The sequence below is a fragment of the Aedes aegypti genome, chromosome 2 (genome assembly GCF_002204515.2).
Source record: "Aedes aegypti strain LVP_AGWG chromosome 2, AaegL5.0 Primary Assembly, whole genome shotgun sequence".
Lineage (NCBI taxonomy): Eukaryota > Metazoa > Arthropoda > Insecta > Diptera > Culicidae > Aedes > Aedes aegypti.
In genome coordinates this window covers 431,850,776-431,876,408 of record NC_035108.1, presented here as the reverse complement: position 1 = coordinate 431,876,408, position 25,633 = coordinate 431,850,776, and the positions used below count along the sequence as shown (strand labels likewise).

The 25,633-nt window shown below is 37.7% G+C and overlaps 2 protein-coding genes across 3 annotated transcripts in view; one reads left to right on the top strand and one right to left on the bottom strand.

Moving 5' to 3' along the window:
- LOC5569881 (cell death abnormality protein 1) overlaps positions 1–16,418 on the top strand; it is a 36,777-nt gene extending 20,359 nt beyond the window's left edge. The window contains exons 3-6 of one of the 2 annotated variants that reach the window (XM_021847770.1): positions 13,290–13,475; positions 13,535–15,844; positions 15,906–16,042; positions 16,127–16,418. In XM_021847770.1, coding sequence (XP_021703462.1) covers positions 13,290–13,475; positions 13,535–15,844; positions 15,906–16,042; positions 16,127–16,212 — 2,719 coding nt within the window. In that variant the 3' untranslated portion in view covers positions 16,213–16,418. Of the gene's footprint in view, positions 1–13,289; positions 13,476–13,534; positions 15,845–15,905 lie in introns of both variants that reach the window. The other variant, XM_021847769.1, reaches the window with a different exon arrangement.
- Positions 16,320–25,633, bottom strand: part of LOC5569880 (fibrillin-1) — a 28,171-nt gene continuing 18,857 nt past the window's right edge. The window contains exons 5-8 of the mRNA XM_021847768.1: positions 23,502–24,104; positions 23,320–23,445; positions 21,070–23,254; positions 16,320–16,435 (exon numbers count right to left, since the gene is read on the bottom strand). Of these exons, the coding sequence (XP_021703460.1) occupies positions 21,108–23,254; positions 23,320–23,445; positions 23,502–24,104 (2,876 nt within the window). The 3' untranslated portion in view covers positions 16,320–16,435; positions 21,070–21,107. The remainder of the gene's footprint in view (positions 16,436–21,069; positions 23,255–23,319; positions 23,446–23,501; positions 24,105–25,633) is intronic.

The window sequence follows — 25,633 nt, the reverse complement described above, 5'->3', positions numbered from 1 at the left end:
AATTGATATGTTGCACGCTAGGTTTCAGATTCGCCACCAATATAATGGACACTTCCACCAGTGAACCGGTATTCGAAACAACCCAGCATGTGGCCAAGTCATCCAAAAACGGTCGATTGACCCAGAAAATTCAACTGAAATTCATTGAAAAACGGATGGGAAATAATAAGTTGATATTGAAAATTTCAATCAAATTTGACGTCAGACTCGCATGAATGATGAATGCATTCCGATCATACAAACACATAAAACAGGTTGTGTTCAACATGGGATGTAAAGCCAACGTAAGAAGATGTTCAAAACGATTTTTTTCAAACACCAGCTAATTCAAAACTGACAATTGAATATTTTGTTCGAGATTAGCGCAGCGAATTGTATAGTGTGACAGTTATGCGTAGAAATACAGTAGTGGGACAGTTATGCGTGAAAATTGAAGAATGGGACAAATTGACTTGGATTGCTTTTCATTGAGTTTCCGAACAAAGTTAATTTTTGGTAAGTGTTTTCTAAAACTATACGTAAAAATAAACTGTTTGATTACAAAAAGACAAAATGAACAAAAAGTAACATGGCACTGTGTTTTATTTTCTCGATTTCATGCGCTTTTTGAATAGCGCCCAAACCGTTGATTTTAGCGATATAGTTTGTTCGGAGAAGTTTCTTGGTTTATTAGAGCGCAACTTATGACGAAAAAAGTTTTGTGATCAATCCACCTAGTAGTAAGATAGAAAAACTATTTTTTCAAAACATTTAGATAGACATATGGTGTCTTCGGCAAAGTTGTAGAATTTGAAACAACTTTGTCGAAGACACGATTTTCCTTTTTTTATCTTTTATACTTTTTGAGATATATGCCGTTGTATGTGAATGGCCCCTAAAAATCATATTTTTTATCATAACTTTTTTCCAAGATTTTTAACATTTTTTGTGTTTTTTACAAAGTTGTTTGTCATGAAAAAACCCGTGTTTTTGCTGAACATATCATCACCCTATCTTTTTAAATAACAAATTTATTCATGAATTACTCTTTTTTCAAGGGGTAGTTTAGGCCTCTATAACTGGCTTCGGCGCAAAATGGCGCAGACAACTCTTACAAATCATAAAAGTACCATTTCTCCCCTTTCGGCAGTTGATAAAAACTTTTGTCTATAAGCGTCTTTGCATGGGTTTTTACTATCAAACAAATAAGCCTTATTAAAACGAACTCGACTGATAATTCTTTTTCCTTAAGAAGTGCGATGTTCAGCAAAAACATGCGTATTAAGATGTTTAACAACTTTGTAGAAGGCATTAAAAATGTTAAAAATTGATGTAAAAAGTTATGAACAAAAATGATTTTAAACGAGTTTTTTCATACAAATTTGTGTACTTTATGTTTAAAAATTCGTAACTCTTTTACAAGATTTACGCCATTTTGCGCCGAAGCCAGTTATAGAGGCCTAAACTACCCCTTGAAAAAAGAGTAATTCATGAATAACTTTGTTATTTCAAAAGATAGGGTGATGATATGTTCAGCAAAAACACGGGTTTTTTTTTATGACAAACAACTTTGTAGAAAACACAAAAAATGTTAAAAATCTTGGAAAAAAGTTATGATAAAAAATTTGATTTTTAGGGGCCATTCACATACAACGGCATATATCTCAAAAAGTATAAGAGATAGGAAAATCGTGTCTTCGACAAAGTTGTTTCAAATTGCCAATTCTACAACTTTGCCGAAGACACCATATGTCTATCTAAATGTTTTGAAAAAATAGTTTTTCTATCTCACTGCTAGTTGGATTGATCACAAAACTTTTTTCGTCATAAGTTGCGCTTTAATATACCAAGAAACTTTTCCGAACAAACTATATCGCTAAAATCAACGGTTTGGGCGCTATTCAAAAAGCGTATGAAATCGAGAAAATAAAACACAGTGCATGGGACAATTAAGGTACAGTGGGGGAAGTGTAGCAGTGGGGTAAGTGGATCATTTGTCAATATAGAGCATAAATACTTGAATATGTTGAATGTTTTCGTACCATTGCTACGTTTTAGGTTATATTCTTACGCCCACACTGAAACTATTGCAAAACTGGTACTACACGTACACTAACACAAGCAAACTTGTTAGCTGCAAAAAGCAATTAATTTGAAAATTGTTTTCCATCAATCAAAAATTCATTGTATCTCTGTCTAAAATCGAATTCTATTATTTTTTTCGACACATGGTGAGCATTTCAGTTCTAATTGAATGAATCACAATGAAAAATATGTCATTTTTATAAATAACTACAAATATATTGGACATGGTACACTTACACCTACTTTTTAATGGGGTGGGGTAAGTGGATCAAGAATAATTATCATTTATTGGCAGACTGCTAACGAGAATTTAAATAAGCTATAATATCCGCAAATGTTGTTTTCCTTTATTTTGTTCCATTCCCAGCTTGAATTTGTCAAATTGACCATAGAAAATTTGAATTAATCCACCTAAAAGTTTTTTTTAACCTTTCTTGTATAAACAAAATATATAAAAAGAATAATAATTTCAAAATTCACACGAAACTTTTTGTGGTTTATCTAAGCTGAGTTGTAAAAGAGCATAATATGCTTATTTTCCAATCGAAAGCATAGTATCGTACCTAATTTGACCATATAAATTGTTCTAGACAGATGATATACATATATTCATAAATAAGAAAGAAGGATTTCAGTTTGTTATTCAAAAGTAAATGTAACTAATATTTTTAAACCAAGAGTGTTTTTCCAAAATATCTTTAAGAATAATCCTACAATACTTCTGTATAACTTATGCGTATAAATGGATGAATTTTCTCCAATTTTTTCTAGTTACAATGTTTTTTTTTTGTTCAAATTAGTATGAATTAATTTATACATACTTTTTATAATATTTTGATTTAATAAAGATACTTTTTAATTTTAAGGTATTAAAATGTAACATTAGTAGCACTAATAACAAGAGCGAGGGTAATATCATTTTTATTAAACATAATCACACTACATTTGTTTCGAGAACAGATTTTTTTTAAAGGTTGGCGCAAATTTTTAAGTCTCTCATACTCAATGCATAACAATCAGAAACATCGAAATAAATGACGATTTGAAGTATAATAGTCCCTCATTTGTTTTCCACAGAAAAAAAGTTTGAGTTATATTATTCACGTTAGCTGTACATAACAATGAAGTGAACTATTGATTTTTCTGTATCCACTTACCCCACGGTACCTTATGTGTATAACGGTAGCGTACGTGACTATGTTTTGTATGTTGTTTTCTGAAAAAAAAAATCATGTAAATAATTGGCAGTCATATTCGAAATATCGTTACTAATCAAATACGTGACTCCATCTTGACGTCCCAACTGGGACAAAGCCTGCTTCTCAGCTTAGTGTTCTTATGAGCACTTCCACAGTTATTAACTGAGAGCTTTCTTTGCCGATTGACCATTTTTGCATGTGTATATCGTGTGGCAGGTACGAAGATACTCTATGCCCTGAGAATCGAGAAAATTTCCTTTACGAAATGATCCTCGACCAGCGGGATTCGAACCCACGACCCTCAGCATGGTCATGACGTGACTCCATCAGCCGACTATTTAGGCCATAGTCTTAAAAGTCATTCACTTTTTGAGATATTTAGAAATTAAAAACACCTTCAACCGCGCCATAAGCCTAGAAGTAAGCAAAGCACAGTAACAAAACACGTTCGGAATTTATCCACTAGATGGCACATATTTTCTTCAATTTTCAATTTATCCAATTTTTGAAATGCAAGAAGTTTGTTGTTTTCAAAAAAGTTGTTTTGCGGATCAAAGGCTATAAAGCAGTACCAAATGGGAATTTATCCGCAAGTTAGTGCTTGTAACAAATTTTACATATCTCGAGATCCTTAGAAGATACAAAGTTGGTGTCGTCGATAAATATGTTCAGCAGATCAAGGACGATATGATCAGCGTTAAGTCGGAGTGGACCAAGTGGCATTTTTCATAATTTGAGAAAAATTGTATTAGAGTTTGACACTTTGTATATTTTTAACCTCATTAAATTTTTTGTTATATATTTAGGGGAACTAGAGGCATAATGGACACGTTAAGCAAATATTCGTTTTAAGACCATAAAATGGCAATGTTTTTAATTTACCTCCGGCTAGTTTTCAAGTTTAATGTTAATACGAAGTGCAGAATCATATCATATGTCAGAAAAGCGAGATAAAAAATTGGGTCGAAAATAAGGCAAGTAAAAAGGTATCGGGCGAAATGAACACCTGCATGAAATTTAGTGATATCAATATATTTAATGACTGTCAATCGTTCCGATGTGTAAAGGGCTCTCCCTCGGTCATTCAAGCAAAAAAGAACCTTTCTGGATTCGTTATTTTGCTCAAAAATTAGATTCTTCCACGGCCTTGCTTATATACCAATTTGAAACTGAAAAAAAAACATTTAGTCAAATTTTGAAGGACAAATGAAGCAAAAAATAAACTTTTAAACCGTCAAACATTTCAAATGGAATACAGATTTCATGCAGTGTATGAACTTTTGATGAAGTATGCATATTCTTAGATAATGAGGGGGTGTCCATTTCGCCTCGTATGTTCATTATGCCCCTAATCCCCCTACACACATCTTTGTGTAATACTCAAACATTATAATATGAAGTAATAATCATGGAATAACATAATTCAAACCTCTAATAGAACGATTTTTTGATGGGTACTTGGTCCAATCCGACTGCACTAAAGAACGTTGCACAGTGATTTGATTCGATCTGTACGACTGGACAATTTATTGGAAAATAACTATCATTTGATGCTTGCAAGGTCAAACTAATTTCATATATTTAACATCAACAGATTACCATCATTCTTCAAGATCAGTATCGTTAATTCTTAGAAAATTAATATATTCAATTCTAAGAACAGTGAAACTACGATAGCTTGAAAACTAAAGTTTTGCATTGAAGACTAGAAATATTCAAATTTGTGTTCAGTCAGATGAAAATCAGAATCGTTCGAAGCTTATTTTTTTATAAATCACTTTGTAAATCATTTGTCTTAAATTTTATCGCAATCTTCAGAGCGCTCATCGTTTTCATCACTATGCACGGAAATAAATCCGTTGCCCGATTCATGAACAAAAAGTCATGATTTCATAAAATTTTATGTTTCATCATATCATGACTAAAAGTCATGAAATCGTGACTATTATGCAAGAATTCGTATGCTCAGAGCGTTACACAAACCTAACTGTCACTTTCTTAACCTTAGTTAACGTGTCTCATGGCGATCGGTGATCTTTTCTTGTGCAATTATAATAAAAAAAATTTGTTTTTGAAAAAGTTTCAATTCTTCGGAACCTTGTCATCATATCGATGACATTCTTGGTGAAATTCTCGTGAGTTCCCACATTTTTCACGACACAATCAATGTACTTACTTAATCCTGACTTTGCAGAACTGGGCAATGTTTGACTTTGAGCGAAGATTTTACTTGACAATCTCGTCGGCGATTTTAACTGTTCAGAAGCGATGCATTCCCGACGTCCTATAACAGAGGAGGTCACAAAAAGCCTTCGGCAGCCGGATGTTCCAGTTCCACTTTCCACATCCGCAGAGTTTTAAGGAGTGTTCCATGACTCATGCAATCCACCAGCCCAGGGACCATTTACCAATTCAATTGATGCTCGAAACAACATTTTGCGTACAAACCTAGCCACCGAATGTTCGCGTTTATTACGAAACTATCACGGTTTATTACGAAACTATCGGCACAAAAGCAGTAACAATTTTAATCTTTATTTTATTTGTTTACCAATGGCAAATATAAACTGGGATCTTAATTGACGTATAATGTTTCGTTTTCATGAACTGAGTTCATGATTCAGGGATCCTGCTTCATGATTTCATGACTCAACTTGCCACTTTTCAGCACCAAAATTGGAATCATAAATGACAGACATCTGAAAACATGAACAGTGCTTATGTTTTCATGACCTGTGTTCATGATATCAGATTCTGCTTCATGATTTCATGACCGAAATTGCCACTTTTCGTATCAACAATAGGAATCATAAATGACAGATGGCTAAATCCATGAATATTGCTTATGTTTCCATGAATTTTATTCATGGTTCCAGCATACATGCTTCATGATTTGAGGAGTTTAATTGCCATTTTTCTTCGCTAAAAATTGAAAACGTAACGTACAGCTGGCGTTACGGTAAAATGCTTCATGATTTCATGACTTTTGGTCATGGTGTATTTTCATAACATGAAAACACACTTTCCTCCCGAAATCATGACTCTTTCTCCTGTTTTAGAGTGCCGCATTTTTACCCGTGTGGTAAGAAGCACTTGGTTCACTCTTACTGCATACTTTTATCGATGTTTATTGATCATTCCAAGTAAAATTATATGTTACATTATATTAGCAGTTAACAGCATATATCAAATCTGTTCAAATTGAAATAGAACTAAAGTAGTTTTGCATCTAATGACAGAATAATCCGTTTTTCCAACTTTTGTACGTGGTCCAATCTGACTTATCGCCGACCATATGGTAGGGACAAACCTGATTGGGAATTTATCCGCTAGATGGCGCTAGTAACGAATTTCACTCTCCAATATTTCGAGATCCTGATAAGATAGTAGGGCGAAGTCTTCAATAAAATTAGATAGCCAATCAAGGGCTATCAGATAATATGATTGGGAGTTTATCCGAAGATCAAATGTTATCAAGCAGATCAAGGCCGGTGGAAAATCAAATGCTGGGTGACTCCAGTTTTGTGAACTTTTCCATCTCAAGATATTTATGTACCGTTACCTAGGGGCAAATTGATCACTATTTTATAACTTTTTGTTGGGTTATCCTACGGAATCCTAATATTGTCAAAGAAATTTCGATGAAATCAGTACTCTATTGATCTTTATCAGTTTATGTAATCGACTTTTTATAAAATAATATTTAACATATCATAAAAATAGTTTTGATATCAAAAAATACAAATGACACTCTGGGGCGAAATTGATTAAGCAGGGTTAAGAATTAAAAATGTCTCTATCTACTAAATTTGGGTCTCCTGAATCTGAAAATGAAGTCAAAATTCTTACAACTTGAATATTTGATCATTTTATTGCAAAATAAAAAATGAAAATCTGCCTGAAACGCCTAAATGCAGGCAATTTATTTTGAAATAAGCACATTATTTGAGAATAAATTGATTTATGAGCAAAAAACTATACTTGCTATGCTGTATGATGTCAAAAATGAGTTCAGTAGTTCATTATCAAGCCTTGTACACAATATTTTAAACATTCAAACATACCATGTAGGTATAGCACCAGTAGATTGTTTAGCACCGACATTTCCATCTATATTGCTTACACCTTCAAAAAATGGGAATATTTCTATGCAAAACTGACCCTAATAAAAACGAAATAGTTCAAAATCATCATAAGATATCTATAAACTAGAAAACAGGGAATGTCTGTGGCGCCAACGAAACCTTAAGCATCCTTGGGAGGAAATGTCTTTTGGTACCGACCTGATCAAATTCGCCCCAGTGATCAATTTGCCTCCGACTTACGGTACCAGAAGTTTAGATTTCATGCCTACCTTCTCATACCCTGCGAAGTCCAGAAAATTTCCAATTTGAGAAGATCCTCGACCAGTGGGATTTGAACCCACGACCCTCAATTTAGTCTCACTGCCCTTTTGCCGCTACGGCTTTCTGAGTCTCTATGGCTACCTTGATGATCCCTTGGATCGCAGTTGCACTGGTTTTGTGTTCTGTTACTCGATTCATAACTTGATGATCCCTTCAATATCCAGTTATGGAAAGTTGATCGTAGCAACATATTTTCAAGAAAATTTCAAGTAAAATGCCTTGCTCCATAGAAAATAAAACGATTTAAATTATTTTGTTCCACTGTAAACCAGGCTTGGGAACTGTGATCACTATTTACCACAATTCATCGATTCTGCGAGTCAACCAAAACACAAAGCAGCAGCATCAATACCATCAGGCGTTGCGCTGCCAACGGTTCACACACTGCTTGAATGTTTTTGTCTCTCCACTATGATCGTTTTCGGGCAGCCATCTCGAGGTGAATGATTGAATAAAATGTTAAATAATTCAATCGCTAATATTTCGCTTGTGTTTTCAACCAAGCAGCGAATAGCAAGAGCACAATCATTCCAGTGCGATACATATAAACAAGTTCAATTTCATGCTCCTTTTATCGAGCAAAAATGCTACACCCCGAAAACCGGAAAAATCGTGTCACCACTGTGGTCGAGTCTTTCGCATTCGGGTTTGAAAAAAACGTTGGTAAGAAGAAGATTACAGTTTTGAAGAGCCGTGACATTTGTTTTTAACGGTCATGGTTTGCTTTGGATTTTGATGGTCATGTAGAAAAATGTGAATGTCAAGGTGGTAAATGTTTGCTACAGTACATTTCCCATCCCTGATTAACGTGGGCGGTAGTTTATTCTGCAAATATATTAGGAATTTATCAGTTTCATAGGATAGCAAAAATCTAACCATTGCAATGTTTTGGACGCATTTTGAATGAATTTGATCAGTATCAGGTATATCTTTGCAGTCTAGACATATTTACTTCTGGCAGTCTAGACAACAACCTCGTAGCGGATGAATTCTGAATCAGATTTTTTTACCGTAAGATATACCTTATCCTGTTGTAAAACTATGCCGAAGGTATCAAATTGAAAAAAAAAATTGTTACTAGCGCCACCTAGTAGATGAAATTTAATGCAAATTTTTCATCGCCGGCGAATGAATTCACAACCAGATGTCTCACAGCCAGATAGCCCTCGATCTTCTGAACAATTTTGCCGAAGACCTTAAAGCTTTCAGGATCTCGAGGTATAGAATGTTGAAGAAAATCTTGCGAGATGAATTTTCAATTAGAATTGTCAGTATTGAATAATCCTTAACCTGCTGAACAACTTTGTCGAAAACCTTAAAGCTCTAGCTTATTAGGATCTTAAAACACAGAAGAAAGTCGAAATTTTATTACTAGCGCCACCTAGCAGATAATTCTCCAATCAGATACTGATATTGACAAAAATTATGTGCGTGCCGCTCAGGTGAACCCAAACTTTTGCACGATGACTTGACTGACTGTTTCATTGATTTTGAATACTTTTCAGATTTTTCCGCAAAAAAAAAGAATATAAGATTTTGTATACAGATTCTTTGGGGGAACGACACGTAGCCATAACTCACGTAAATATCTCAGGCTATAGATTTTTTATCGTATTCGGATATTCACTCATCACAGATACATTAATGCGAGTATGTTGTGAAAAAATGAAGCAATTTGGTGCAGCTGTCTTTGAGTAATGAGCATTAATGTTTCTGGTACCACGCTGGACAAGTAAAGATCTTGAAAACTCTAAAAATCTCATATCGTAATTTTCAGTTTTTTTTTTTTCAAGAATACAGAACCAATTTGTATGATTTTTTCAAATTGGCTCCATTGTATAGTACACATTTTATTTTTTGATAAATTGACCAAAAACAAAATGGCCGCAAAAGACATGTTATATGGAAAATGTCAGTCCCCCAAGGAACATCGGAATACCTTCAAAACGAGTTCACCAATCAATAATATCGACACGGATTCTTAAACTAGAAGAGTTTTTTGAGATCTTCTGAAAAAATTATGTAAAAATATCGAGAAACAAAAATGTTATCGCGAATTTAAATATTTTTTTAGCGGTGAAAAATGAAGCTGCCGCTAGAGGGGTTAAAAGAAATAAAATGAGTTATCCGAGTGGTTGAATATGGCATGCATTAATGTAAAAGAAAACTATGGTCATTTGTATGAGAAGACAAGCTATTTAACGCTATTTTCTTAATGCCTCAATATGGGACAGTTATGCTGTTATGGTCAGCAAAATAAATCGTTAATTTTCCTGAATGGAATTATTTCCGACTAATTTATTGTTAATACAATAAAGCATTTTTCTTGCAATACGTTGTTGAATAATTTTGACATGAACAAAATTCAATTAATGCAAAATAATAATTTTTGCAAGCTTTTGAGCAAAAGTAAGATACGTTATATTCATGGATTGAAAACAAAAAATGTTGATCCGAACTTTTTATTCAATGTTACTCCGCTAATCAATGTTGCCTCTTTTACGGTGATCACACTGAAATTTTCGAGGGTATGTTTAATACAAGTAATCAATAGTTTGAAAAATGTCTAACAAAAAGAATGAGGGGAAAACCAAATAAATGTGGAAATAGAGCAAAACTTTTGGGAAATGTTTAACTTTTCGTGAAAGCCTTATACTTTAGTTTTTGGGGACCACGTGGTTAATGGACAGTCCCACTCTCGATGTATCTTGTGCACCATGAGCAGTATTTTCAATTTTCTTTTTCAATACGGCAAATTGTAAATTTATAAAAGTTATTAGTCTTTTGATGAAAAATCATTCTAAGAATACTCCCAAGATTTCACCAGGAATATTGCTTTGGAACGCTTCCCAAACTCCCCAACGCTTTCTCCCAAAACTTCCCAACCCCTTTTATTTTTCTTCGTATATCTGCATCCCCTATCGCTTCTCTCAAAATCATCTTGAATGATTTATGTATATATATGGGTTTATTTCTAACTCCTCCAATGCTAGTTTTTCGTGTTCCTCAAGCTGTTATTTCTAACGTTCTTCCCAAGGATTCCCAAAAAGGTCACCAATAGAAAAAGGGACGAAATGCTTTCGCTACCATATTTTACAACTTTTCGGTGTATGAGTTGATTCAAATAAAAAAATTAAGAACTTCAAATTCAACGTGAATATTAACATACATTTTCGAGGAATTTTCTCTAAACCCGACTCAAAAGTAATAACGCAAAGTTCTTGACGAACAAATTTAAACGTTCTATCCTAAACTAAACTGTAGTTTATAATCATTCCTATTCATTTCTTCAACACGTTTAACACACACACACAGGACATAAAAAACGAGTCGCGCGAAACGAATTTAATTGCTGGAGCTATCACAGAGCACTCTCGAGAAAAATGCAAACAAATCGAATAAAAGTAAAACAAAACTCCACTAATATCTGAAAAAAAAAACTTTTATCACTTTGAAAAACATATTCCCACAGAACATTTGCACGTGGTATTCACAGAATCTAATGTTCACAAGCCAAAACGAAAAAAAATGCGGAACGAGGTAAACGTGACACAAACTTCAAAACACAGCCGCCTTGTGTTTGTTATATTTTTATCAGCAAAAAAATATATACGACATAATTCTTAAGAAAAATGTCAAACTCGGTGAAAAAAATCGTTTTCACTAATATGGTCCTATTTGGCCAATAACTCAAAAACAGTAGGCTGTAGAATTTTGACGTCTTCGAGAGAGTTGTTTATTTCATCAAAATAAAAAACTTTGCCAAATTTGTCATGTCTCTAGGGCGTCACAGTACAATGCTAGATTTATGTTTATGTCAGTTGATGGTTCTTATAGTTCTAAAAACTCTGCCTTTTTGTCTCTGTCTCTGCCGGAAATACTTCGTTACTGAGTTACTTATTTAGTTCCGCCAGATTGCGTTCCTGGCCCATAGTGCATTAGAATTTCTGATCACTTGGCAGGAATGTCTGTAGGAATTCCAGAAAATAAAATCTACAAAAAAAACAATCCTGACTGGAAGTATTGCCGGCGACGTTTTTTTTTTTTTTTGGTGGGAGTCTCTGGAGCTCTCCATGGAAAGAAATTTTGGAATAATCTCTGGATCATTTACTGCAAGAATTATTAAAAATCCTTGAAATAAATTCCACGAATAATTTTCAATTCAATCCTCAAAGAATCTTTACATAAATCTCTGAACTAATTACTGGCACAATCGCGAGGGAATTTTCCCGGAGATCGTCGTGAATGTTGGGAAGTACGAACATTTGTACTACTTCCTAAAAAAATCCCTGAACGGATTCCCGAAAAAATCGCCTACGTGCCTCCTCAGAAAAATATTAATAAGTATACCCGAAAAAAGGTAAAATTGCTTTGAAAAACGTTTCCTGGGATTAAGGTGAAGATGAATCGATGCCAAACCTCAAATTTTCAAGAGCACAAATCTGGAGAACAGAACATCGGTTTGAGCTGAAAACTTAACCGATTGGTCACTAGCTGGTGGTGATCAATCGATTAAATTTTCAGCTCACATGGGTTTTCGGTTCTCCAGATTTGAGCTCTTGAAAATTTGAGGTTTGGCTTCTATTCATCTTCACCTTAACTGGCAAAATCTTTAGAGGAAAGAAAGGCAATCATTGGAAAAATGATGTGCTAATTAATGGGGGTCCAATTTAAAATTGTTCAAATTAAAAGCGGTCAAAAAAACGGGGTTACCTTGTACTGTAATGGAGAAAAATAATTTAAATTTAACATGTCATTGTACGGCACTGCTGTTCTTGTTTTTGGATGAATTCCCTGAAAAATCCATGAATAAATCTTTGAACTATATCTGGATGTATTCCTGGTACAATCCCTGCCCAAATATCTTGTAGAATGCCTACATGTACTCCTGTAGTTATTCTACAAGATATTTGATTGAAACATCCATTAAGACTTGTTTTTATTCTCTAACATTTTTTTACGAACACTCTTATATATCAGAAAACTCCTTCGATTATTTCTTCAGGTAATCTTTCAAGAAATTTCTGGAGTCATTTCTTGTGTCACCTTCTACAACAGTACCTCAATTACATGCTTTTGTATGGATAAATTTATTCCACAAATCATTGTAATTGGCATAAATCCCAGAAGCAGAATAGGTGTAAATCACATTAAAAATCATCTTTAATATTTTTTAAGTATTTCAATGAGTTACAGATTGCATATAATCAAAATTTTTATGAGAATTTTTTTCTAGCAGTGGTTTTCAAAGAGAAATTCTAGAAAAAAAAATATTTATATCATTTCAGTTTATATATCATGTATGAGTTCAATAGTTCAATTTCCTTAAGAAGTCAATAGTAGAATTCCTAGACGGATTCAAATATTTGCAGGAACTTGCAGGCTATTCAGGAGTTGGAATTGTCGTGCAATCTGACAATTCCAACTCCTGAATAGCCTTATTTTGAGACTGCAACTTCTAAGGCATAACTCTGAGGAAATTGATGATAACATTTTTTTATCAGAGTTAGCGGATCCTTGGCGAAAACTTTGCATGATATTGGACTTCGAAATCTATCCAAGAATTTTATTACGGTTAAATTCAAATGTTTGTACTTGTTCGCTCTCTTATCATTTCCAGCAAGATAGAATACGTGAGACGAAACGGCAAAAATGTGATGATCGCTCGGAACAAGTGCTGCAAGGGATACGTCCGCAACAAGAACAAGTGCAACCCGGTGTGCACGACACCATGCGAAAACTCCAAATGCACCGAACCGAACCTTTGCACTTGTAATCCGGGGTTTGAGCGATTGTCCAACTTCAGGTAGGATCGATATTAGAATACAGTTTTGCACGATTATAATCAATTGAATTTCTGATCAGGTGCATCCCACACTGCGATGGCTGCGACAACGGATTCTGCATCAAACCGGGCTACTGTCAGTGCAACACCGGATACTACCATGCCGAGAACGGAAGCTGCCTTGCGGAGTGTAACAATTGCGGTGGTGCAGGATACTGCTTGGAACCAAATGTCTGCCTCTGCCGGGAGGGTTACGAGCTACGTATGGTGGAGGGTGAACAATCTTGCGAACCAATTTGTGATGATGGATGTACCAACGGGGTATGCACAGGACCGAATCAATGTGCGTGCCTTGAAGGATACGTGAAGGATGAGCTAGGAACGTGCGTTACGGAGAAAGTTAGCACGACAACTCCCGAGCCTTGCGAGCAGGGTTACGAGGAGATCAACGAGACATGTGTTTCCATTTGTGACAAGGAGTGTGTCAATGGGGAGTGTTCAGCTCCGAATCAGTGCGAATGCTTTGAAGGATATTCGAGTGAAAACTCCACGGACTACAATTTGTGTCAACCCGTGTGTTCAAATGGGTGTCAGAACGGGAACTGTATCGCCCCAGGGAAGTGCATCTGCCACAAGGGTTACGGTAAGATTGCAGATGAATGCATTCCTCTATGTGAGAAGTGCTCGTTGGGTCATTGCGTTCGTCCAGAGGAGTGCGTTTGCGATCGAGGGTATGACCTGATCGACGGAGATTGCGTCCCGATATGCGAAGAAGAGTGCAAGAACGCTAAATGCACTGGGCCCAATTCGTGCACGTGTTTGCCGGGGTATAACTACACGGACATCAATTCGCTGTTCGAGTGTTTACCAGTCTGCGAGGATGATTGCGAAAACGGGGTATGCGTAGCGCCGAACACTTGTGAGTGCAATCCAGGGTACGTGAAGGATGAGGAAGTCTGTGTCGATCCGATAGAATTGTGTCGGTCCAAATGCTTGCACGGCTTCTGCGATAAGAATGCGCAGTGTAAATGCAATCGAGGTTACGCGATGAACACGATTGGACTGTGCGAGAAAACCTGTCCAGATGGGTGCATCAACGGAGAGTGCGTTGGAGGAGAGTGTCTTTGTTACGAAAACTATCGGCTATCGTTAGGGAACGCCTCGTACTGTGAGCCAATTTGCGAAGACGACTACGAATACGAGAGCGGTTGCGTGAATGGTCGCTGCGTGGAACCTAATGTGTGTCAATGCGACGACGGATATGACTTCGTGGATGGAAGCCGAACGAAGTGTCAATCGATCGATGAGATTCGTGCGGAGAAAGAACGGCAGCTGAAGGAGAAGATGTGTGCGAAATGGTGCAGCAATGGAATATGCGAGCTAGGTTTCTGTCAGTGCTCAATGGGTTATGTAAATCCAGAAGGGGAGAACCATAGATGCGTAGCGTTATGTGAGCCGCCTTGTAGAAATGGAACCTGTGTACTGCCCAATCGTTGCGAATGTGATCATGGCTACGAGTTCTATAATGGAAGTTCGCATATTTGTCTACGGGTGGAGGAAGTGAAACGGTTCAAGATTCAACTGAAGCAAAGCCGCTGTGAGACAAATTGCCGAAACGGTAACTGTGAAGAAGGGAAATGCTTCTGCAATGTTGGCTTCCGACATGCGGCAAATGATGAGTTCAACTGCCAGCCTTACTGCGAGAAGCCTTGTCTCAATGGAGTTTGTGCAGGTGACAATCGCTGTAGATGTTTCGAGGGTTATGATAACCTTTACGATCCGAGCCAATGTGAGCCGATTTGTGAACCGAACTGTATAAATGGACAGTGTGTAGGACCAAATGAATGCAGGTGTAATGTGGGATACGTATTGGAAGAAGGAGTGTTGCATCGATGCGAAAGCGAGTTATCAAAATTAGAGGCGATCGTGAAAGAGCGCCAGAAGTCCTGTAAAGCCAAGTGTACTAATGGAATGTGTGTAGATGGAATTTGCAAATGTGTAGAAGGATTCTATAACGTTGACAAAACGAAGATGACTTGTGAACCATGGTGTGTCGAAGGATGCTCGAATGGCAGGTGCATTGCTCCTGGGGAATGTACATGCAACGATGGCTATGAGTTTACGGTGGATCATGGATGTAAGGCAATTTGCACGCAGGATTGTATCAATGGATATTGCAGCGACCCGGGTAGATGTGACTGCTTCCCGGGGTTCAAGAAATCTGCAGATGTCAACATGTGTGAACCAGACTGCGGAGAAGACGGTTGTCTTCACGGTCATTGCGTAGCTCCAGGAGTTTGCGAATGCTTTGCTGGGTATCAGCAGAATGAAGAAGACGACACACGGTGCCAGCTGATACCAGAGATCATCTACAAGGTGGATAGCCATAGGTATGCAACCTGAATGACTGTGATAAGTATTTTTCATAAACCCAAGGTTTTGTATTTTCAGCCACAGTATGATCTACAGCGTAGCGTACGTCAAGTATCTGGTTCCGCTGGTGGTGGTGGCCGTTCTGATCACGGCTGCCCTCATCACCATGATCGTCCTACGCAACAAGCGCAAAGACTACCACGTCGGCAAGCTCGGTAACGTACGCCGGTCATCGCGCCGGGTCCCTACGCGTACCACCGATTACAATGATTATAATCTGGTCGTTCTTTTCCCCACAGAGACGAAAGAAAATTGCGTCTACTTCATGCCGCAGACGCCGCTGGACGGGGGTGGAAAGGACGAAGAGGACAAATTTAATGTTTGATTGGGAAGCTCGTTCGGGACAGGTGTGAAAGTGTTTGAGTGAGTATGGAATGTATGGGGCTAGGAATGTCATCCAAATAATTGTACAGACATAGAAACTAGTTAGGGTCAGTTTTAGGTAACGAACGTGTACTGTGTTTTATTTATTTCTCTAAGCGACTACGAAACCATTGAATAAATATAACGAAGTTTTTTTTTTTTTGTAGATGTGGCACTGATGAATACTGTGAAAGAAAAGTCATCGTAAGCTTAAAACTTCCTCTCTATATATCAGTTTGACTAATTACGTTGCACGTGGTTACATAACCATTAAAATAACAAACTATTTTTTGTGCAATGGATCGATGCACGAGTTCACTATCTGACGTTTAAGCGGTGCCGTGTTATTTACGAGACCATAGGGCTGTTGTTAATTATACCTATCGTTTTCTGGTGAGTTGTAATCTTGGTTATGGTGATGATGTCGCGCTACACGATAAGTGTTCATTTGCAACAACCAGACAGCTCACCAATCTATCCCGAGGTGGATTGTGCTGAGTTGATGAGTTGAAGGAGAGCGAAAGAACACTGATAAAAATCCACACGTTTGATCCGTGTGTTTAAAATTATGGATCGATTCATGAACGTCGTGTGTGTTACACATTCAATTGTTTAGTTTTGCTTAATGGACTGATTCATCAAACGACAAAATAAATTCCATAGTTTTCCACATATGTAACTTCCTGAAGCTTGCACTTTCAAGTTCGTATGCGTCACACCTATGGGTGCATAGAGCATCACCAAACACGGATTCAGTGTGTTTAACTTATGGTTATCTTGTGTCATTATCATAATGTTCAAGTTGGTTGATTTGAAATCGATGGGCTTGCTGTCGATTTCCATGTTCCAAATTTCTAAATTGTTAGTGATCAACCCATAGCGAACTAAATTGCGGTCGGACCTCGTGTCAAACGACAGTCATCATCATGTTCCAAAGACAAGAAGCAAATTCTGAAGCTGAGAGTGTTAGAGCAAAATTTGCGGATTCGTTTTTCTTTCTATTAGTGAAGATGTCCGAGTGAAGATGAGGAGTTCATTCTAAATTCTAAAAATAAAATTTATTACTCCCAGCATTGGATATAATGTATAGTGTTAGAGAAAAATCGTGTATCCTTATTTCGGATAAGGAACAAAATAGCAAATTTGCACGGAAATCGGAGACCCACTAGATCGGTTTTTCATGGAATGGCTGAATTAGTACATAAACAATCTGCTTAACGAATTTTATTTTTAATGTCGAATAACAACACATGAAATTAAATAAGTATGTGAATAATTACTCTAGAATTTGTTAGCAGTTTCCCCTGGAATTGTTCCTTAAATCATTCAAAAATCCTTTAAAACCTGTCTAGAATTGTTCTGGAAATCAGGAGATTATTTCTGGAAATCACAGAACCTTTCCAGATATCGCTTTGGTATTCATAAAAAATCGTTACCGTTCCGGTACTGCTTCTGAGATTTCTTGGAATATCCCTTTGTGATTTTTCTGGACATCCTATTGAAATTTTTGCAGAAATCTGTATGTGATTTTGCGTTTATTTCCTTAAGGATTACTTTTGAAATCCTGGAAATTAAATTCTTCGAATCCTTGAAGATTCTTTCCAAAATACTATGGAAGATTCTACCAAAAATCCTGATGCAATTCTTCTGGATATTTTTAAAGGGTTTGCCAAAAAATGTACAAGAACTCTACTAGAAATTCTTCGGGAATACCGCAGAAAATAAAATTCTTTCAGAATACTTTCGAGACTACTTCCGAAAATCTTTCTGAAATTATTCTATGAATGCCACTGTCATTTTTACATCAATATCCTTTAAATACTTCTGGGGCTCTACCAAAAATCTTATAGGAATTGTTTCAGATATCTTTCTAGGATTCTTTCAGAAAACCTTCTGGGATTCTTTCGAAAATCTTCCTGAGGATCCTTCAAGACCTTCTTACTAGAATTACCCCTAGGATCCAGGAGCATTCTGATTTTTTTTTAAAAGAAAACTGTGATTATTCTTTTGAGTATCTTCCTAGGATTATTTCGGAAATTCTTCTGAAATACCCCCAGATTTCATTCAGTTATCCTGCTAGAGGGCTTCAAAATATCTTTCGAAGATTCTCCCAGAAATGTTGCTAGAATTTTTCAAGAAATCCTGCTGAGATTCATTCGGAAATACGACTGGAATTATTTCGGGTATCATACAAGCATTCATGAATTCTACTAGAAGTTTTCGTAAAATTTAACCATAAATCGTTTTGATATTTTATCATTGAGATTCTTCGGAAAAAATATCTAGGATTCTTAAAAATATCCTTCTGAAATTTCTTCTGTAAATAGCTTTGGGAGTGAAAAAGATTTTTCGGGAGAATCCCAGGTCGATTTTCAGAAGAATCACAGAGAAATCACTAAAATATTATCAGGGAGATTTCTAAAGGATTTTAAGGTTTTTCGTAAATATCTGAAATTATCCCATGAGAAATCCAAATGGATTTTGAATGTTTTTAACAGTGATATCCAAAAGAATCCCAGAAGTTATTTTGCAAGAATCCCTGAAAATTCTCAGACATCCAGAAGATTTCATTGATATTATCCAGAATAATTCCGATGTCCAGAAGAACTCCAAAAATATTTACGGAATAATTTAAAAGTAACTTACAGAAGATTGTCAGAAAATTAAATCAGTGATTGAAGAATCTCATAGCTATTTTTTAAAAGTTCCATAGAGCTGTCCGGTTGTTTTCTTGAGATTTTCATTTGAACTCAAGAGGGATTTTTAGATAATTCCGCCAAAGATTTTAGAAAATGTCCGAGGAAATTAACTAATAAATCAGGAAAAAAATCAAGAACACTTCCTTTTGAATTTCCAGAAGAATAGGTTTTTTTTTTTTCAAAGAATGTTAGAAAAAATTCTCAAGAATTACGAAGGAATATCCGGAAAAATACCGGATATTCAAAATTTTCTCAGGCAAATTTCTTGAAACAATAAATCATGATTTAACCTTTCGGTTGTCGTGCGAATTTTTGTAACGCAAGTAGTCGCGCTTTGTACTTTGTACAACACCCTCGGTTTTGCAAATGTCCCGAGCGTCGGACCACTTCGAAGAATGATCTCTTCGGCATAGCTGTTCAGTAGCTCAAGGGTCATCAATATTTTAGCCAAGAAATTCGGGATTTTGCGTTTGTTTTGCAGATCTCAGGATCCTGACCACTTACAAATATGTCATCTTCGGCAAAGTTGTTCGGTAACTCAAGAACTAGCATTGTTCGAGCTAGTTGATTCAAAATTTTGCCACCAAGCGGCGCTAGTGAGCATAACACATTTGTTTTACAAATATCTCAGGAGCCTGATCACAGAGAAAGATGGCGTCTTCGGCAGAGTTGTTCAGTAACGCTGCCTAGTGGCAAAATTTAGAATCAACTAGCTCAAACAGTGATACTCCTTAGCTTACAGAACAACTTTTCCGAAAAAGCCATGCTTCAGAATGGTCAAGATCCTGGAATGTCTGCAAGACAAAAGTAAAACTTCCATGCCCAATAGTGTCACCTAGTGGTCAAATTTCGAATTAAATGAGGTATTATCAGATAGCGCTTCACCTCCAGAACAACTTAACTGAAGACCCCAAGTTTCTAAATTATCTGCATTTACCGATTTCAAATTGTTGTTTACTCGAACCGTATAACGTGCGTTCATTATTATGCGACTTCCATGTACATTTGTTGATTTTACCGCATTACAACGGGCCATACTTTAAATAAAAACTGTCGAGAATTGTTCTTAAGAAGATTCTTGAGGAATACATTTTGGTGTGGTGTCGATAGATATCTTTGTTGTAAAATGATAGCATATAAATCACAACTGTTGTACAAAGTACAACAGCGTGACAGCCCGAAGGTTAAGAAGAATTTTTTAAGAGTGCTTTCAAAGAGATTCACGGAAAAACTACTGTTTCAAAGAGATTCACGGAAAAACTACAGAAGGATTTTGGGGAAAATATCAGAAGGATTAAAATAAGATTTTTGGATAGATTTCCAGAAGAAATCCCGAGCAATTTTATAAGAATCCCCAAACCCAGAAGAAACCCAGATTTTAAAATAGATTCTATTCCACAGGAAAGCAATCATAAAATCACTTTCGGCAGAATTTCAGGGAAATTTTACGGAAGATGGGTTTCTGGGAAAATCCAATAGGAAGTCCTACATACCTATAAGAATTTTTAAGAAGGGTTTCTAAAATAATATCAGTGGATTTTCAAGAAGTCCTACTCAACTAATTTATTAACATATTTGTAACATATAGCATATATACATACGTCATGTACATACGTGAATGATAAGCAATGCTAAGTGATTTGTACGCCATCCAGTTTGGGGGGATTGACGGTATCGAAGTGGATTAAAAAGAATTATCATGAACTATAGTATGAACTGCGCAGAATAATCAAACCGATTTACCATTGCTGCGCACTACTAAAAGCATTTTATCGTTATTAATAATATTTTTTGAATTTTTTTTTTCACTCAACGTAAACTTAGTAAACGACGATGATCATCAGTCTTCTTTCCGTGCACATGCTCGGGAAATCAATCTGGTCATCGTGCAACAACCGCGCTACATTCGATAAATCCTATGCAACAAAAAGTGTTGGCGCTATCCGTCAAATTCACTCACCAAAGCCATTTTGGTGAATATAACAATACAGCTCATGGCAACGAGTGAATACGGCACCGCTCAAACGTCAAATTAGTGAACTGGTCTATAGAACTTTGATATCCAATAGTAAAATTTAAAAGCCAACCATAAGCAACATAACCAATCAGCTCAAACTTACCTAGGTGGGTTAGTAGATGAATTATTCAGCTTTTGTTCTCAATCAATCATTGTTTCGGTGGGAATGGGAGTAGGTCTGCTAATGTAAGAGCAAACCCAATATGACACCAGCATTAAGACTAAGGCAACTGCCGCAGAAACAGCCGCTATCAACAGATGAGTGCGATTGAAAATTGATATGAAGCTGAATTTTTCTTCTCTGCGAACTTCAACCTGTTCTGCAGCTTTCATTTCTGCAGTTTCTGATCTACTAGTTCCTTCAACTGATGATTCAGTTGCCATTGTTGGTTTACAAGATCCCTCTCCTTCAGTATACATTCGAACGAATCCTTCGAGGCACTCACATTCACCAGGTGCTACACAACTTCCGTTATCACAATCATCACATACCGGCACGCATTCCTCAAAGCCTTCCTTCATCTCATACCCATCCTCGCATTCAGCATCAAACGTACTCTGCAAAACTCCTACATGGCGACCGTCAACCTCAACCTCATCGCTTTCCACATTCTCTACTTCTACCTCGCTACAAACATTTTCACGATCTAGCACGTATCCTTCGTCACAAACGCACTCTCCATTCAAGCAAATCCCATTGCGACACTCAGGCTCACACTTCTTACGGCACATCCCATCCCATTCCTCTTCATATCCAACGGCACAACGGCATACATTCGGCGCAATACATTCTCCATTCACGCAAGGCTCTTCGCAGATGGGCCGACACAATCCATCGCCATGATCCGCATACCCAACGAAACACTCGCAAACTTCCGGCGCTACACAGACTCCATTCACGCAAGCTTTCTCACATACCGGTTCACAAACAATCACTTCCTGTTCTCCGACACCTCTGCGATATCCCGGATTGCACTCACAGATGTTGTTTCCCAGGCACGTTCCATGACTGCAGTCGACGTAGCTATCGTCACAGATATACTGTGCGACTTCTTCCGATTTAAGCTCTGGCTCCGGAGTAGGACATTCCATAATGATCGGTGGAGGACATTCAATTACTGGGCAAGGAGCTTGGGTAGCACATTCACACGGCTTGAAGGTTTCGGTAGTAGTCGGAGGAACTGTTGGACACTGCACTTCAGGGCATGGAGCTGGTTCGGGACAAGTATAGTCACAGCTTGGAGTCGGTGTTGTTTCCGGAATAGGGGGGCAAGTGACCAAAGGGCATGGATTCGGCGTCTCGCATATGCATTCGGGTTGGACTGTTGTCGTAGAAGTAGTCGGAACATCACATTCCACAATGGTAGGCTCGGGAACAGGTAGACAAGTTCTAACACCACTCTCAACAATTGAATAGAATCCGTCGTTGCATTGACACAGGTTGTTTCCTACACAATATCCATCACTGCAGTCTACAACGTTCGGATCACAGAAAGGAACACACACGTGACTTAAGTCGAACAACTCCTCATTTTCCGGAACAAATCCCTCATAGCAAGTGCAGAGATCTGGCTCCACACATTCGCCATTAGTGCAAGGTGGGTTGCATAACGGTTCACATATATCCAAAACTTCATGCAACTGATACCCTTCGTCACATTCACAATGTCCAGGAGCTATACAGCGGCCGTTTAAACAACTTGATCCACACAAAGGAGCACATTCCAATATACCCTTGACGTTCCTCTTCAACTGGAACCCGTCGTTACACAGGCACTGGTCGTTGCCCAAACATACCCCATTACTGCAATCCACTTCCGTACACAATGGTTGACAAGTCCCATCTTCTCCTACGCTGAACCCTTCTTTACAAACGCACAATCCAGGAGCGATGCACACCCCTTCAACGCATCCATCACCACAAACTGGCTCACAGATGAAGTCGTACATCGGTGACTTCCGGTACCCTTCCTGGCAACTGCACTGATCGTTCCCAACGCAAAACCCATTCACACAGACACGATCGCAAGGTTTCGGCTCACAGGCCATCCTTCCATCGCGTATCGCTAGCACAAAGCCTTCATTACACTCGCAGATATTGGGCTGGATGCACTGTCCGTTTGTACAGTCCACCAATCCTGCGTCGCAAATTGGTTCGCACACGCTACTGCTATTGTCCGCAAATTGATACCCGGAAATACACTGGCAAACGTTCGGCTTAATACAGTATGCATTGACACACTTGTTCTTGCAGTAGGGCGTGCAGATCGATTTCTTTGAACTCAGTGCTAAAAATAAAAAAAAATTGGATTAAAGTAACTCATTTAAAATGGATTGAAGACCCTCAACTCACCGCTCGTGGTTGCAAAATAACCGGGAAGGCATTCACAGCGTTCCGGACCGACACAGATTCCATTTGAGCACCCGTTCGTGCACTTCGCTTCACACACGTTGCGGCTGTTTTCCAATTTCACGTATCCTAAAACCACAACCTCCAGTTATGACCGATAACCTGAACAATTCCCGTCTACTTACCTTTATTGCACTCGCAAACATCCGGCGCCACACATCTTCCGTGAACGCATGGTTTCTCACACTTCGGGACACACTTGCTTCCATCCTTTCGGTCCAACTGGAATCCCTCGCTGCAAACACATTGATCGGGTCCCGCACAAATACCGTTCTCACACGGTCTGCTGCACCGTGGCTCACAAATCCCATTCGCCGAACCTACTTCAAATCCATCCTTGCATCGGCAAACCCCCGGACCCACGCAGTCGCCGTTCAAACAGCCTTCCGGACAATACGGTTCACACGTCCCATTCGTGCCCATCCGATACAGATCATCGCAGACGCAAACCCCCGGAGCAACGCACTCGCCGTTGACGCAATCGTCGCCACACAACGGAATGCATTCGCCTTCCACGAACTGGTAGCCGTCGTTGCACTGGCATACTTCCGGATGAGCGCAGAATCCGTTGGTGCAGTCCACGCTGTCGCATAGAGGAGCGCATTCCTTCTGATCGTTCAGCTGGTAGCCTTCCTCGCAAAGACATGTTTCCGGAGCGATGCAGTTATGGCAGTTGCCGGTGCATACAGGCTCGCACAAAAAGGGGAACACCGGAGACAGGGTGTAGCCTGGAACAAAGAGAATTGTGAATAATTAGACAAGCTTTTAAACCCATCTACGATTGATTTGGTCTTAACCGATTCTAGTCATCTTTGTAGCCAATTAGTTACTCATGCTGATTTTGATTCTGATCATGTCCCTGTTACATTACAAATATCTCATGAAGCGATTCTCAATCCAATCAGCTCATCTTTTAATTATTTTCGAGCCGACTGGAATATATATGAAACATATATTGACTCTAATCTTGATGTTAACATTTCTTTACAAACAAAACTTGATATTGATAATGCTCTTGAAACTTTAACAAATTCCATTGTTGAAGCCAGGAGCTTTGCAATTCCAAAATGTGAAATAAAATTTGAATCCGTGATTATAGACGATGATCTTAAACTCTTGATCCGCCTTAAAAACGTGAGGAGAAGGCAATTTCAACGCACTCGCGATCCTGCTATGAAAATTATATGGCAGAATTTGCAGAAAGAAATCAAGAAACGTTTTTCACAATTAAGAAACAAAAATTTTGAAAATAAGGTTTCTGAATTGGACCCTGGCTCTAAGCCCTTTTGGAAATTATCTAAAATTTTGAAAAAAAAAAAACCCTCAGAAGCCAATACCGGCATTGAAAGAGGAATACAAATTATTACTCACTAAATGCGAAAAAGCTCAAAAACATACTATGCAGTTTGAAAGCGCGCACAATTTTAATTTAGGACTTACTAGTCCAATTGAAAATCAAGTTACTCAGGACATCGAAAATATTCTCAATCAAGAGAACGTTTTCGAAAATGCCTGGGAGACTGATTTGGAAGAAGTGAGAACTATTATTAAAAAATGGATGGAATCTTCTACATCCTCATCATCGATGATGGAATTTTCTACATCCTCATCAAGAAACTTCCAGAAAGTAGCTTATCATTTTTAGTTGATACCGTTTTGATTCATATTACGGACAGCTTCAAATTCCGGACACTCTACTTTGTATGGGAAACATTTCACGCGAAATGTTTCAATTTTTGCTGATCAAAAGTTCTCAATTTCAAGGCTCGTTTTAGTAAACTTTTTCCATAAATATATTTGAAAATTTAAAATGCCCAACAACCTTAGATGTCTCTTTGGTGGTTTAACGATTTCGATTGATGATTTGACTGTTCCATTAATGGTTATCATGAGCTGTCCGGAATTCGATTCAAAGTGTCCGGAATATGAGGCAAAAGTGAGGAAGCGTCCGGAATAAGAATCATGAAAAGGCCACACATTTTGATTTATTTAAAATTATTGAAGTTGCGGAAGCGTATTCTTCACCCACCGTTCGAAAGTAAAGGGCTTCCGACGCTCGATAGCGTTAAGGAATCATACAGAATGATTTATTTTGTATGCTCTATGCTGGGTTATATTTCCCTGAGTCCTTAAGTGTCCGTAATATGAATCAAAACGGTACTAGTGATCCCGGCAAACTTCGTCTTGCCATCAAGTAGGCTGTTGAAAAACGTTATGAATCGTCTCATACCAAATGACAGTTCCGTACAATCTCGTT